Source organism: Pelodiscus sinensis, chromosome 16 (genome assembly GCF_052426305.1).
Source record: "Pelodiscus sinensis isolate ZL-2025 chromosome 16, ASM5242630v1, whole genome shotgun sequence".
NCBI lineage: Eukaryota > Metazoa > Chordata > Testudines > Trionychidae > Pelodiscus > Pelodiscus sinensis.
In genome coordinates, this window is record NC_143067.1 from 29,377,798 (window position 1) to 29,394,238 (window position 16,441).

The 16,441-nt window shown below is 39.9% G+C and overlaps 1 protein-coding gene across 2 annotated transcripts in view; it reads left to right on the forward strand.

Annotated features, from left to right (window-relative positions):
- GABRA1 (gamma-aminobutyric acid type A receptor subunit alpha1) overlaps positions 1 to 16,441 on the forward strand; it is a 75,959-nt gene that overhangs the window by 30,650 nt on the left and 28,868 nt on the right. For both annotated transcript variants that reach the window (XM_089769540.1, XM_006111191.5), the window contains exons 5-7: positions 1,839 to 2,059; positions 5,110 to 5,192; positions 14,562 to 14,705. In XM_089769540.1, the coding sequence (XP_089625666.1) occupies positions 1,839 to 2,059; positions 5,110 to 5,192; positions 14,562 to 14,705 (448 nt within the window). The remainder of the gene's footprint in view (positions 1 to 1,838; positions 2,060 to 5,109; positions 5,193 to 14,561; positions 14,706 to 16,441) is intronic.

The window sequence follows — 16,441 nt, forward strand, 5'->3', positions numbered from 1 at the left end:
CCACATCATCTGTCACTAGGTTACCTCTCTCATCCAGTAAGGGTCCCACACCCTCGCTGATGACCCTCTTATTCCTAACATGTCTGTAGAAAACTTTGTTACCATTCACATCCCTTGCTAGCTGCAATTCCAATTGTGCTTCCTCCTTCCCGATAACTCCCCTTCATTCTCAAGCAATATATTTATACTCCTGTGTAACTAAGTTTTGAGTAGAGCTTGGAGAAAATATGATGAAAATCCAACAATTTCCTTTCACCTGCTGACCATAATATCACCCATCCTCATATCTGCTTTTGCATAAACATGGGGGTGAAATCCTGACTGCCCTCAAAGTCAATGGCCAAAGTCCCATTGACTTAAGTGGTTCCTTATGGGGACCTTGATCCAGCATCCACTTAATTAGAAGCACATGGGTGGAGTAGGAGTCAATGGGTCAGGGGTTTTCAAACTATGGGTCACAACTCATTACTGGGTCATGGAATGTCAGGCACTGGGTCTCATTTTTGCAGGGTGATCAGGTGATCAGAGTGATGCAAAGGCAGGCTACCTGCCTGTCTTGGCACCACAGACTGCAATTTGCCACAGAAGAGGCCGGTAACAATATCAACTCCTAAGGGGAAAGGGCTCCGCACACAGCTCCTACCCTGAGCACTAGCTCTGCACTCCCATCGGTTAGGAACCTGCTATTGACTGCTTCTGTGATGCAGCATTGTATGCGGTAACAGGAGAGGCAGGAAGCTGCCTTTGCATCATCACTGCACTGCTGACTAGGAGCCACACAAGGTAAGCCCGTCCTGCCCCAGCCCTGATCCCTCCCCCCAAAGCTGGAGCCCCCTACTACGGCCCAAAGCTCTCATCGTCAGCCCCACACTGGAGCCTACACTCTAGTTAAATTATGTTGTGTCATGGGCATCAACAATTTTCTTCAACTGGGTCATGAGAAAAAAAGTTTGAAACCATTGCACTAGGCGATTGAAAACAATTAAAATACTAACATGGTTAGAACATCATGCCAAACAGATGAAGCATATACTGTAACCTTTCAGGCTAAATAGCCTGTAATGTAGCTGATAGTTACCAATTAGAAAACATCTCGCCATGGATTCTTCTCCATGAAATACTAACATGTATAAAAAATAAATGGACTATTTCAACGTGACTTAGTCTAGTTGAATCTGGTGTCATACTTAATTTCTTCCATTCTTTCTAGAATGTCTGTCTTTACTGGCTGTATTCTTAGATAGCTGCAGTTCTGTTACTTGTATGTGTAATATTTATGGCAGGGCCATTCTCCTTCATGGTTTGCCATTGGTCTTTGGTCAAAAAGTCTAAAGGTAGGCTCATTCTTTAGTAAAAAACAATGGATGATTGTACAGTGTAATTTTAAATTACCATGTTTTTCAATAACTTCATATTCATCATAGCATCATAACAGCTACAGATGGCAGGAATTTCCTACTCGTTATTTTATCATACTTCATCTAGTCTAATTTAAATCTTTTCTACTCCTCCATTTGGAATACTATTTCAAAGATATATAAAATTTTATATATTATAATTGTTTTGTAATTTCATTCTGTTGCTTCTGGTTATACTGCTTTGTATCACATTAAAATATTTCATTCCTTAATGATCAATGGTTATTGTCAAGGATGTATTCTCTCATTTACACTGATATAAATCAGGAGTTATATCCTACTTTTAAACTATTTGTAGATGAGGAGAGAATAAGGCGTTGTGTCCCTTCCCCCATATCCTCGATCACTGATCACCTGTCAAAAACTTGAATTACAAAATGTGACATCTTGAGAGTTTTTCCGTTGTATGAATTCCTCTAGGAATACACAATAGATGTATTTTTCCGTCAAAGTTGGAGAGATGAGAGATTAAAATTCAAAGGACCCATGACAGTCCTCCGGCTAAATAATTTAATGGCCAGCAAGATCTGGACACCTGATACTTTCTTCCACAATGGAAAGAAATCAGTGGCTCACAACATGACGATGCCTAACAAACTACTACGAATTACAGAGGATGGGACACTGCTGTATACAATGAGGTAAGAATAAAAATACAGTATGTGTGTGAGAGGGGTTCATTTAATTTGAAATTACTACTTTTTTTACTGTATAATTTCATCAAAAAGAATGGAGAAATATTTCTTTCTGATAACTGTATGTTTGAATTTTAGGCTTAATAGTAATTTTCACAATAGGTCATACCAGTATTGACAAATTCAGAAGCTTGCAATGTAATCATTTTTCTTATGCCACACCTTGGTCATTTTAAAACTCCATGTAATGTTTTGATTTTGAAAGGCTCTAGGAGAATTAGCCCTCCAGTGTCAACTAGCTTTTAATGGACCTGAAATTGGAGTTGCTTGTTTGAGAATCCCAGTTTAACAGCACAATGAAGCCTGAATATTCACACTCCAGCGTAGTAGACCTAAAATGTGAAGGTATATTTATAGCACGATGAGGATTTAAAAAAATTAGGGCATAGAGGTTTTTGCACACTTTCCATTTTCCATGGGAAATATAGAAGGATATTATAGTCTAAAAATGGGCATTCATCTTTTTAGACATACAGTAACAAGAAAAAGCAAGTTGTTTGAAGAATCTGAGAAATTGTTGGGAACATGTTTCATCGATGGACGTACTTTCTATTAGAAATTTATCATATGGATAATTTGGATACTCTTGAACTTGGGCTAAATGCAGTCAGGAAAAGAAATAATCAATTTTTGCACACATTGTTATAGAAAACAAAGGACTGACAATTTTTTGATTGAAAAGCCTTTTAACAAACAATGGAAAAGGAATTTTTTTTGTTTGCTTATATTTCTGTTTTTTTGCATCTAGACAGCTGCCAGTTTTGTCTCACTGGTTTTCAAAATATAAAGTAATTCTTTAGAGACTAATCAAGCTGATCAGATTGATCCTTGTGGGAGTATTGAGATTTCTTTTAACACTTCTAAAAATGTTAAAAGATGGGACAGGTGTCCTGAGTGTTTTGAGAAATTCAAATCTCCATGCTCCTAGGAGCATGTCAAATATGCAAAATTATTCTGAGATGTCTTTCAAGACTGTCTAAGTTGGAGTCAGACTTTTTCAGCTGGCAATTATGCAAGTCTAGGTGACTCTTGTTTTGGTTTCCCCAAATTCTTGGATGTTAGCAGCCTAATGTCCAAGAGTACCATTTTGCAGTGCATTGTTCAAATATATCCTTTTAGCCATTATTAGTTGTCTTTCTTACCTTTCACTTGTAAAAGCACATGCGTGCAATTTCTCTATAATATTCAAGTTTTACTGACCTTTCCTTGCTGATGTGTGGTGCTTGACTTTTTCAGGGACACTATACATCCTGATGTCATTACCTTACCTCCATGGTCCCCAACACAGTGCTCGCGGGCGCCCGCAGGGGCATTTCAATGTGCCCGCCAGGTGTTCGGGGCTGGCCTGGCCCCGGGCACATGGTGCACAGGCGCTTGCGGGGAGAGCGCGCTTGGCGGGGGGAGCGCCGGGCGCACGGCACTCGGCAGGAGGGGGCGGGGGGAGCGCCGGCCCTGGCCCCGGGCGCGCGGCACTCGGCGGGGGGGGGGGGGGGGGGAGCACCGGCCCCGGGCGCGCGGCACTCGGCGGGGGGGGGGGAGCGCTGGCCCTGGGCGCGCGGCCCTTGGAGGGGGCCCTGCCCCCGGGCGCGCAGCTATGGGGGGGCCCCACCCCCGGGCACGCGGCTGGGGGGGCCGCCCCGGGCGCGCAAGTGTCCCCGCCCCCTGGCGCCCGGCGGGCAAACGTCCATGCCCCCTGGCGCCCGACAACCTCAAAAGGTTGGGGACCACTGCCTTACCTATTTTATCTGTCTTACTGTGCAATATTTTTTACTCCAACCTGATCAAATCTTTGTTTTACCAGCCGGGTGTCTAGCTTGAATGTATTCCAAGCTAATGCATCAGTAACAAATCTTTTGTTTTAAGTACATTTCAATCTCCAAACCACCTTAGAATTATTTCAATAAGGTGAAGATTTTATTGCATGTGATTATACTCTTGAGGGATCACGGAAGTATATACTATGAAGGCAATAGAAATTTTGTCAGCGTAATGAATGTGTGCCTCAGATGATTTCTTAATGTCTGAGCTTTATATTATATAATGAGTATCTGTCTCGTTTGAGATGTCATCATCACAAATACATCACTTTAACACATTGGTACTGGACATTCTAAACAACTATGCATAAAATGGGCAAAGTGTATCTACACAACTACATTTTTATTTCATATTCAGGGTAACAGTCAATTGTGATTTTTTAAATGTGTGTTCAAACTTTCTTCGTGGCTTCAAGAATCATTGACTGTGGACAACCAAATTAAATAATTTTAGAAAACTTTATTTGGAAGTCTCCTTTCAAACACATACTTCTAGTTCACTCTTTTGGGTGGCCAACTTTCCTGCAGTGTTTGCACCATTGTATAGCTTTAGGTTCATTATCAAACTGAGACAGACATTTAAAAAGAGAGTTCCTCATCTAATGCCATTGAACTCAGTGGAAAGCATCTCATTAAATGCCAGTGGGCTATGCATCAGGTCAGTATTGTAAATATCTTGGAAATGAAATAAAGGCATATGTTGTAATATCTGATACCCATGACTGATGATATTAAATAACTGGATAATTGTCAAACATAAAGCTACTGAAGAGGAAACTAAACAAGCTCCTTAATATTTTGTCCATTATTGTCCTGATACTCTCGTTACTCAGGCAAAATTCCCATTATCAATGAGAATTTTGCCTGAGGAAAGACTGTATGAACACATTAATATTAGACTTGTGGAAGATTTCAAGCCAGTTAAGCAACATTTAGAACTGAGCAAAAATTTATAGTATGACTGAACAAAAAAATCACTTTTTTAAAAAAAACAGCCACTTGCAAAACATCTTTTAGAATTTTGTGAAATATGACTAATTCTTTGTGTTCCTCTGTTGATCACTAAGCAAATATATTTATAATTGTATTTATTAATTATTTCCTTTATATAATTGTCTAATTATGTTTCTTAATTGCATGAAGGTATAATTTTTTGTTTTGTTTATGAATCCATTGTAGATTGACTGTGAGAGCAGAATGTCCAATGCATTTAGAAGACTTTCCAATGGATGCACATGCTTGCCCATTGAAATTTGGAAGCTGTAAGTTTATTTTTAACTCTGATTCCCCATTTTCAAGGCTACGTGACAAATCTTTTACATCATATCAGAGCACAAGATTATTTAAAACCATAAAAGCTTGTATTTTTTTCAATATTTCCAGGTTTTTTTAAATGAACTTTTTCTACACAACTAACTATAATTCAAAATCTTGCCTAAACATTGACCAAAGAGAGAAATGGCTATACTTCAAAGATGTAGATAATAGCTTTGCAGCATGGCATATAGAAACCCATTTTAAGCTTTACTGTAAAGGAATTTTTGTTTGATACTGAGTAAGATCAGCATTATAGATCCATGAATGGATGAATTGATTCAGATATAAGTGAATTCATTCCGTGCAGTGTGCACATTTTTAAAACCAAATAAAAATAAATTCTTTTTAAAGATGCTCAAATGTTCCTATTACTAAAGTTAGAGGAACAAAGATATAATGAGAAAAAGATGATGTTTTGGAACTTCTTGAGATAAAATCCTTAAAAATCTCATGAGAGTGTCCCATTCCTATGATTTTTAGCTCATATTAGCAGATTTATTGAATAATGTGAACTAGAATTTTGCTACTGCTTTCAGTGGGGCCAGGATTTTACTGAAGAAATTTTTTGTTGATAGGCAACATGGCTGAGACCAAACTCTTGACTCTTAACTCTTGACCATCCTATATATTCCCATTTTTCAGATAAAAATATTATTTTTAAATAATTTGAAAGTATGTATATCAAAAAGTTAAATTTTGAGAAAGTTCTGGAAACAGAAAAAATAACAGGTTTATTTTATCTAATTCAACATGAAAAAAGAAGACAAAATGAGTGAACATTTAATAGGATACAAATTATTTCCTCAATGGCTATTTCTCTTTCCAGAAGAATTGGGACATTTCATTGATAATGGATAATTACTCATTCACTTCATTCTCACTGGGTAACAGACAAGCTGATAATTTACTTTGAACTGAATTATTCTATTTACTCTAGGAAAGGATTGATCTATTACAGTACTGCTATATAGTTACCTGTCTTCTATATACAATTTTGTATAGTGCTGGGATTCAGTGGATAAAAAGCTTAGAATCTCTGAGGACAGCTGACCAGAATTGGTACCTTTTAAATGCCAAACTTTCTTTCAGATCCTCCAGGAAACATTTCTGGCTATCTCCTATGAAAAAGAAGAAAATAAATAAAACCTCTAACTGTAGTAGGGCACATGGCTACAAATGTTCTGAGAAAACTGAAGCACCAGAGAGCCTACCAAATATGTGAACTTTGTATTGGATGTTCTTTCAAGATTTTCTATTTTAATCTAGGCTCCCTCTGGCTGGCTGTTACACAAGTCCAGGTTAGGTTATTCTTGCAAGTGTGGTAGACAGCAAAAGCTGTACTACCAACTTGCTATTTTATGTAATAGCTTGAAGCCATTTTGGAGGGATAAATCTATTATACACAAGATCTTGGTCTTCAGGGATCTGAAGTCATTATCAGTTCCTTGAAGGAGGTGAATAATATCATGGGGATGAGATAGCAAACATTTTCTTCCTAAATGGATTGATAAGGATAAAACTCTTGATAGTTTCCAGTAGGCTACACAGTTTATTTCCCTAGAGAGGACAATATGGACCCAGTAGCAGAACTAAGGCCTCAGACTTAGAACTGGTTACGAATTTTTTGATGGAATATTTTTCCTCTAGGAAAATATTGCTTTATCAATCCCCCTTCACTCCCCTTCAAAAAATTAGGAAAAATGTAGCAGGTTCCAAAGCTGAGGATAGAATTTCTAGCCAATAGCTTGTTAGTTAGGGCATTCACCTCGTTTTTGGATGGTGCAGGTAAGACCCTGTTCTGTCTGACTCTATCTTGACCACGAGACTATTAGCTGTTCTGTGCAGGGGAACTGATAGCCACGTCAGGCCCTTGGGTAAGGTGGGGGGGCAGACACTCTGTGTTCCCAGAATGGGATGGTCCTTGGACAGAAGAGGTGGGTCCAAAGGCTGCCAGCCCTGAGTACTGACCTGAGTGTACTATGCTGCCCCCCTCCTGCCCTTAGAGCTACCCAAAGTGCCCTGGGATTCTGGGCATTGCCACTGTAACTGCAGCAGTGGATGGTAGCCTCATCCCTTTAGAATCACTAGGCCATGAAGCAGTTTCCTCCATTCACTCCTTGTCCTAGTGGCAGGTCTGGTTCTGGAGTATAAAATTCAGAATTATTTTTAAAAGTTCACTGAAACAAATGTCAAACCTTTACATTTTTCCTGAAACAAAATTCTTGTTTTCTGGCCAGCCATACACATTAAAAAAGTTTATTAACTCATTGTCTCTCTTCTGTGTACCTTGCTGACACCCAGGGCTGGGTGATTGAAACACACACACACACACACACACACACATCAGAATGAATTCATGATGTAGTCTCATTTCCATTATTACTGTGTTCGTTTCAGCAGTTTCTGAATTATCTAAGCGTATGTCTACACTTGCCCCCTAGTTCAAACTAGGGAGGCAAACGAAGAATATCAAAGTTGCTAATGAAGCATGGGATTTAAATATCCTGTGCTTTATTAGCATATTCCCGACTAGTCAGCATTTTAAAAAGCCGGTATCCCGAATTAACTCGCCGCATGTAGATGCGGTAGTCCAATACAAAACCCTTCCCTCGAATTAACCTTTACTCCTCATTGCACGAGGAGTAACAGTTAATTAGAGGGAAGGGTTTTGGATCGGAATACCGCATCTACATGCGTCAAGTTAATTCGGGCTATCGGCTTTTTAAAATGGCGACTGGCCATGAATATGCTAATCAAGCGTGGGATATTTAAATCCCATGCTTCATTAGCAATTTCGGTATGCTTCATTTGCATCCCTAGTTTGAACTAGGGGGCAAGTGTAGACATACCTTAAGTGTTTAGGAAATCTTTTGTCTTGGTATCTATCAGATGGGTGATACAGTTTCCTAGTCATTTTTATTTGGAAGAAAAATGGATTATCATATTCACATGAAGGTGGGAAGATGGCTAAATATGACCATATTTGCCTATGGTGAGATTTATACTTAAAAGTGTGCACTTAGATGAAAGATGAGGGCATTTTTCAATACTCATGGTCTATTAACATTGCATATTTTGACTAAATCATACAATGTGTCTGTATGGGCCCAGGAGAACATTAACCTAAATCAAGGCTTCTCATGGTCAAAAAAGTCACTCCATAAACTAAAATCTTATTATTATAGCTAACTGCTCAACATAGCAGTAATTGTCAAGCACTGTCTTTATTGAATTGTGCCTCAGCGCACCCTGCTAGGGGGGCATTGGGCTGGGGCAGGACCAAAGCACACAAGCCCATGTGATGCATAACGGTGAGCCAGGAGCAGGACCATAACAAGGGCAAGGCAAGTGAGGCACTTGCCTCAGGCACACAGGTGAGGGGTGCAGTCCTGCAGCTGTGCGCCATGTCTGGGGTTTCAGGAAGTGCACGGGGTGCACTTCTCCTCCCCAAACAGCTGGTGTGCTGCCTAAAAAGGTGGGTCTGTGGTGCACCAGTGACCTCCTTCCCCTGCTGTCTTCCTGCGGGGAGGCAGTAGGAGTCCCAGGACCGCATCAGCTCCAACCACTCAGGAAGCATGCAGCTGTCACTGGGACTGAAGAACAGAGCTCCATGCAGTTGGAGCTGGTGCGGTTCCGGGACTCCCACTTCCCCCCCGGTAGGCAGCAGGGGAAGGAGTCGCTGGTGCACCACAGACCCAGCTGTTCAGGAAATGTGCCAGCTGTTTGGGGAAGGGGAAGCAGTGCATGTGCTGCCTGAGACCCCAGAGCTGGTACACAGCTGCAGAATCCCCAGGTACTGGCCCCATCTGTCCCTGTCCCCTCCCACTGGCCAGACCCTTCCCCCATCAGTACCTTGCCCCAGCCCCCACCTGCACCCTCTCCCAGCACCCACCGGCACCCTGCCACCTGCCCCAGCACACATCAGTACCCTATCCTCTGCCCCAGCATACACCAGCACCCTGCCACCTGCTCCAGCACCCACCAATAACCTGCCCCAAAACCCTGTTCTCTTCCCCCACCAGCACAGTTGGGGCCACATTAGTGAGGCATGGAGAGGGTTGGAGGGCTTGCTTTTTTGCATCTCACTTGCGTGGCCCCGACTGACTTTTCTGTGGGTCAGTGACCCTGACTCAAAACAGGTTTCCCGCCCCTTTCATAAATGAAGACAATGCTGAAAACTTTTGTGTTTGACATAATATTGTATTTAAAAATGAAGCCTGGCCAACAAGACCGAAATTGGGGCCAACCCCCCATCTGGCCACAGGATCATAACGCCCCCTCCCCCGACCCAAAATCTGAGCCTATTATACACTGGAACCCCCCGTCCTGAGCCTCTCACATCCCCAAACTCCTGCACCCCCATATCCTCAGTCTTCTGCCACAACACTCCTGCACTTTCGACACACCACAAATCTGTGTCCTGAGCCCATCATACTCCCAATCTCCTTGCCCTGAGCCCCTCACACCTCCAACCCAAACTCCTGCACCCTCACATCCACAAGCCTGTGGCTTGCTCAGCACCCCAACCCTCCACCTGACCCCAACACTCTCCAGCCTGGAGCCCCCTCCCTGAGCCAACATTCCCTTCTCCGCCTCCTCCTGCACCCACTTTCCCTTCCAGAGCTTGCACCTCTCACCGCTTCCCACACCCAAATCCCTCATTCCCCCCTCCCCACCCCGGAGCCTGCACCTCCCATCTCAACCCAGTGAGAGTGTATAAGAGCTGGGGACAGCAAGTGATGGAAAGGAGGGCAACAGAGAGGGCGGGACCTCAAGGAAGAGGTGGGGTCTTGAGGAAGGGATGGGGTAGATCTTGGTCCTGACATTTAAAAAGTGATCTTGGGTGTAAAAAGTTGGAGACCACTATACTAAGCTATCTTCACTCATGCCTCGCACCACATCAACACCCCTGCCCGCGCCGAGGACAGTCAACATTCACCGCTCCCTAGTTGCGCCGTTGTCCAATTTCTAAAAAGATGTTTCCTTTATGAGACCCGTGGTAAAGTCAATGTGGCAATCCCTTAAACATATGTTTCCAGTTTTCAAGATAACTATTTTAATGGGCAGTGTGAGCCATTTAAAGGCTATTGTATTTAAGTTTAAGAATTGAAGCAGGATTTTTTTTCAGGCGATTCTTTTGTTAAAATGGATACAGCTAATCTTCAAAAAGCAGCAATGGATTTAAGTTTTAAATATGACAGTGCTTTGAATGTCTCAGAAATTTTGTCAGAGATTCAGCTCTGTTGCAAATGTTTCATCTGTGACTAGTTTGGACCTTCTACAGTTAATTCATGAATATAATCTGGCCAAATCTTATCCAAATTTGGAAATTGCCCTGCAAGTATTTCTCTGCTTGCCAGTGATGGTGGTTTATTACAAAAGATGTTTTAATGAACTAAAATTAATTATTGCTATTTATGTAATTTCCCTTTTTCTATTAAATAACTACTATGAATATATAAACATGAAGGGGTGCAATTTTCTAGTCTTGCCTCAGGTGCAAAATTAGCTAGTTACGGCACTGGCTGGGAGCACCTGGCAGGCCACATGCTGCCTCCTTGGGCAAACTGTGATCAAGCAGAGGCAGCCAGGCCGGGTGGCAGGAGCAACCACTTTAAAGCCACCTTACTCATCCTGTACCTGCGGTACCTGGCTCTGGGGAAGGAGTGGGTGTATTGGAATGAGGGGATGGAGTGCCTGGGTCTGGGGGAGGGTTGGTGCATTGGGGGTACTTATAATTTTTATAAAAAAAGATACTTTATAAAAAAGGAAAAACTTAAGAAACAATAGTCTAGTAGCACTTTAAAAAGTAACAAAACATGTAAATGGTATCATGAGCTTTTGAGGGCAAAACCCACTTCTGCCCACGAAAGCTCATGATACCATCTACATGTTTTGTTACTCTTTAAAGTGCTACTAGACTATTTGTTGTTTTTTAAGTTAAGTTTTTTCTGTTACAGACTAACTCAGCTACCTCTCTGAAGCTTATAAAAAAAAGGTTGAGAAAGAGCCTCAATTCTAAAGGAGTTGGCATTACTGAAGTGATAGATCTCCCATGTTTTGTTGCAGATTTTCCAAATAAAATGCTGGTGTTTTCTATAGGTCACCCACATCTCTCAGTCATAGCAGAGACTTGGAATTAACATGGCTTCCTCAACTAAAAGTCTTATACATGTTGGATGTTGTTATTGTGAATACCTGATGAGGCAGTCTGCTCAAGGCAAGGCTAGCCTTGAATCTTGATATATATGGCTTCAACTGAATGGCTTGTGTGAAATTTGGAAGAGCACCTCAGAGAGACCTTTCTCCTTTACTTAAGAATAGAATCTCATGGCAGCCTGAAGAAAAAAGTCCTCATGGCAAACAGAAAGCCATGCTTGAAGTGTATCCTCAGCCTTAGGTTACTTATTGCTTTAGGTGCCGTCAAATAAGTAAAGGAGATTCTCACATTGTATGTTAGTTTTATTTAAAAGTTTTTCTGTGTGTTATTTTAACAGGTAAATTAAGCTTTTACATTCATAAAACTCTCATGTAGTTTATCGCTGTGCAATAGTATGAAAAACAATTAGGTTAACTAGGTAAGTAACTAGGTAGTTAAGAAGCATTACAAATTGCTTACAATAAATGTGATATGCTCAAAATATTTCTTACCTTTTATTCATTAAAGCAACGAGTTCCTTGTTTACTATGACAGTAGTTTTAAATGCTTGATTGAAATACAGTGATGAAATTCATATTTAGGTTGTATAACTTTTATTTATCTTGTGTTTTATAAAACTTACATATTTTAAGAACTTGACTTTTTTATGTAAAAGACATGAACCTAATGAGAACGGGATATGAACAAATTAAAGAGAAAAAAGTATTTAATAGAATGTAAACCTCGTTTCACAAAGCATAAGGGATTGGTCGGTAAAGGCTTCCCCAGCCGACAGATCCGCGTCTAGACTGCCGCACTGTGCTGGATCAGCTGATCGTCGGCACAGCGCGGTGGCCATGTTTATTTTAATGAAGCTGGGATTATTTAAATTATTTTGACTATGCCAAATAAACTAATTTACCTGACTCCGTTGACGGAGCCATGTAGTCTAGACACACCCTAAGAGTACATCTACACTGCAAGCTTCCTTTGGAAAAAAAAGATATCTTCGCGTACATCTACACTAGCCCCCTAGTTCGAACTAGGGAGGCTAATGAGGGTGACTAAAATTGCTAATGAAGCACGGTATTTAAATATCCCTCGCTTGATTAGCATATTCCAGTCCGGTCACCATTTTGGAAACTGACTAGCCCGAAGTAACTGCCCGCGTCTATATGCGGCAGAGAAGCAAGATTCCAAGATAAACCCCTTAGTTCGAATTAACTGTTATTCCTCGTGGACTGAGGTTTAACAGTTAATTCAAACTAAGGGGTTTATCTCGGAATCCCGCTTCTCTGCCGCGTATAGATGTGGGCAGTTACTTCAGGCTAGTCAGTTTCCAAAATGGCCACCGGACGGGACTATGCTAATCAAGCACGGGATATTTAAATCCTGCACTTCATTAGCAATTTCAGTCGTCCTCATTAGCCTCCCTAGTTCAAACTAGGGAGCTAGTGTAGACGTACACTTCCAGAAGAGCTTATTTCAAAATAGAGTATCCACACTACAGGGAAGCCTCAAAATTAGTCTGAGGCAGGCTCCCCTAATGTGGACGTGCTATCTTGATTTAGAGCCCCAGGAGTTACTGAGGAAGAATAACTTAAAATGGCCCTGGTGAGGAGCTATTTCGACATAGCAACACCTTCTTCCAAGAGCTTTTTCAGAAGAAGTGTTATTCCTTGTGGAATGAGGTTTACCAATGTTGGAAAAAGCCCTCCATTACTTCAATTTTCTTTTGAAATAATGCCATTGTTGTGTGGATGCTAGTATAGCTTATTTCAAAATAGTACATCTACACTGCAAGGAAGCCTCAAAATTTGTCCAAGGAAGGCATCCCTAATGTAGATGTGCTATCTCGATTCAGAGCCTCCGGAGGAATAACTTAGAATGGCAGTGGTAAGGGGCTATTTTGAAATAGTAGAAGTGTAGTGTCTACACTTGCCTTATTTTGAAATAACTATTTCAGAATAGGCATTATTCTTTGTAGAATGAGGTTTACAGCAGTTGGAATAAACCATCTGTTATTTTGAAATTATATTGAAATTACGGAATTACCGTTATTTCAAAATAACTTTGCAGTGTGGACATACCCTTAGATTGCCAAATACCATGCCAGGAAAAATGATGGGATGAATCGTTTACAACATAAAGAGAAAAAATATTCCCAAATTGTTTGATTCTTTGTTAGTGACCAAGCCATTACAGGACACAAATACTTTATTGGACCATACAATGCAATGCTATGTGGGTAATGTCACTGATGCATTTATGTAACATACTAGACTGAAACTGCATTTTGGAGAATGGGAAATGCAAAGCCTTTTTTCTTCTTTTTTCTTTTTTGTTAAGTAAAGTTATAAGTAAGTTTGAACCAGGATAATCACTACTGGCACCTTAGTCATATGACTAAGGTTTCTGGACAGGTATTAAAAAAATATATTCAGCCCAGTTCAGAATAATCTATGCCCAGGAAGTCTCAGGGCATGTCTATGTGAGCAGTTAGCGTATAGAAAGCTGGAATGTAAATCTAGTCTGCCAAGCACTCTCTATGCCAAACCTACTGCCAAGCATTAAAAGTTCCTTAGTGTGCTCTGATGTACTCTAATTCCAAAGCAGCATAAATCAAATCACTCCAATTTCCTGGAGGGTCCATATGGACAGTCAGTGCACATCATGCTAGTGCAAGATATATTCACACCTCAGCTTGCCACATATAAACTGATCAGATAGCTGAAACAGATGCCTATCTGGGTTTAGATGAATGTGTGGCTTCTTTGTCACTTAAGCCTCATGAAACAGTGTGAAGAGGGAGTAGTGGATTACAGATGGGACATGCATGCAAAGGCTAAAGTTCAAATCATGTTGACATAAGAGGAGGCCATTGAGGTTTATTTGGACTCACATTGCATATAGGTACAGAAGAGTGTGACTACCATTTTCGTCATAGTTTGGAAGCTACAAAAATTCAAGTGGTCCTTGGCATGCCCGTGAATGATGAGATGCAAATTTCAAGTCCTCTCTTCTATCTCTTTGGTGTTTCCTGCACAAAGTATGATATATTCTGGCTTTTCATTGTCAGGAATGGGATGGGGAAGAGGTGGATTTCATCCTCTCAGATTTCAAAGGCAATAGAATGTAAAAGGCTAGATAATGAAATATTTTTCTTTTAAATTAGATGCCTATACCAGAGCAGAGGTTGTGTATGAATGGACAAGAGAACCAGCAAGGTCTGTGGTTGTGGCAGAAGATGGCTCACGATTGAACCAATACGATCTTTTGGGACAAACTGTGGACTCTGGAATTGTTCAGTCTAGTACAGGTATGTAATAAAGCATTGTCTTGTTGGGGGTGAGAAAAGTTTGTATTGATAAGATGCCATAACAGAACTAAGAAAGTAAAAGAGACATTGATTGTAATGTCAAGTGATTCTAAACAAGAGGGCATTGAAATCTAAAATGGCAGTGTGTTCTGGTACCATAACTATTTTCATATTTGAACTGATGATTAAAATGTTTTACAATTCAAAGTTTACAATAGTGACATGCAGCATCTAATTATATTAGTAATTACATCAAAAAGGAAATATTCTTCTTGCTGTTATCTTTTTCTGCTATGAATGTGAAAAAATTACAAGTAGTAATGAGAAAGGATAATATCCTGCTAATAAAATATTTTTCATTATAAATCACTGTATATAGAGTTTATATTGCAGATAAAATACACTATGCTATATTGCCAGATAAGGGCAGAAAGCAAACTTGTTTGTACTTTAAAATATCATGAGAATTAACACAAGTTCAATAATTGCAATAAGGTAGGCATAAAATGAAATCCTAATATTAGTAACAGAAAAATTAAATTTGAAATATAAACATATCCTAGGTTGTTGAAATCTCATATTTGATCTCCCGAACAGACAGGGTACACAAATTATGTTTTACAAGCCTAAATGCTGATTGGGAAGTCCAAATGTGTGATATAGAAATCCTATTAAAGCCACCAACTTTTGTTTGTTCACCCATGAAATTTATGATAGAAAAGAATAGGCCATTAGTTAAGAAACCTTATCAGGCATCAAAAAAATCTGGGTTCAGGTCTAAGCTCTGTCATTGATGTTTATGTATAAGTTTAGGGAAGTCACATATTTCTCTGTGCTTCAGTTCTAATTTTTTATTGTATCTACAAAGCTCAGAGATCCCCCAATAGGCATTATTAAACATAAGTTCAAAGTATTTTTATTTTTGGTGCTACTCATAGACAAATATGCTCTGTTAATTTCTAATGCAAAACTATTTGCTGCCAGGTATAAACAGTGCTCACTCACTATCACAGTATCATATGACTAAGGTTTCTGGACAGGATGAAAAAAGTTGCTTTTCCACTGCTCAGCAGTCATTTTAAATAGTTTTAATTTATTTATTTTGACTAGGTCTTAAAAGCAGTGTTAAACTGAAAGTTTGGTATCAACAAGCTATTACATTGTTGACAAGATTGAATGGTCAGTGGACTATAAAAAGTCACTCCATTATGAGAACTAGTTACGTTATATTAAAAGTGACAGAATCAGTGGCTCAACTAAACTAGTACATTTACACCTGAATAAACAGAGAGCTTTTTTAATGCCATTCGTAAAATCAATGAACATTAAAAAAAAAGAAAAGAGTCCATTTAGAGTGAGCCTTCTAATACAGATGTGCTGTGACTACTCAGCTTGGGGAATTTACAAACAGACCGAGCAAGTAACTATATTGGGGGGGGGAGGGGGATCTGCTAGGGTACTTGCAGGTCCCTTCTAGAAAACTAAAGAGAATTTAAAATTCAAATCACTGCTTATTTTGTCAGTTGCATCAGGAATAAGACAGCTTAAACAGAAGATATGAGGAGTTCAAGTCTGCAATAAAATATCAAAACAAATTTAAAAGAGCCGTTTTGAATGTATTAAAAATGGTTATTTGTTATTTAGTATTGAAGATATACATGGTGCTTCACATGCAAATAAAAAGACAAAGAACAAAATCCTAGTCTGATTGAAATTAGTATGAGCTTTGCCAGAAT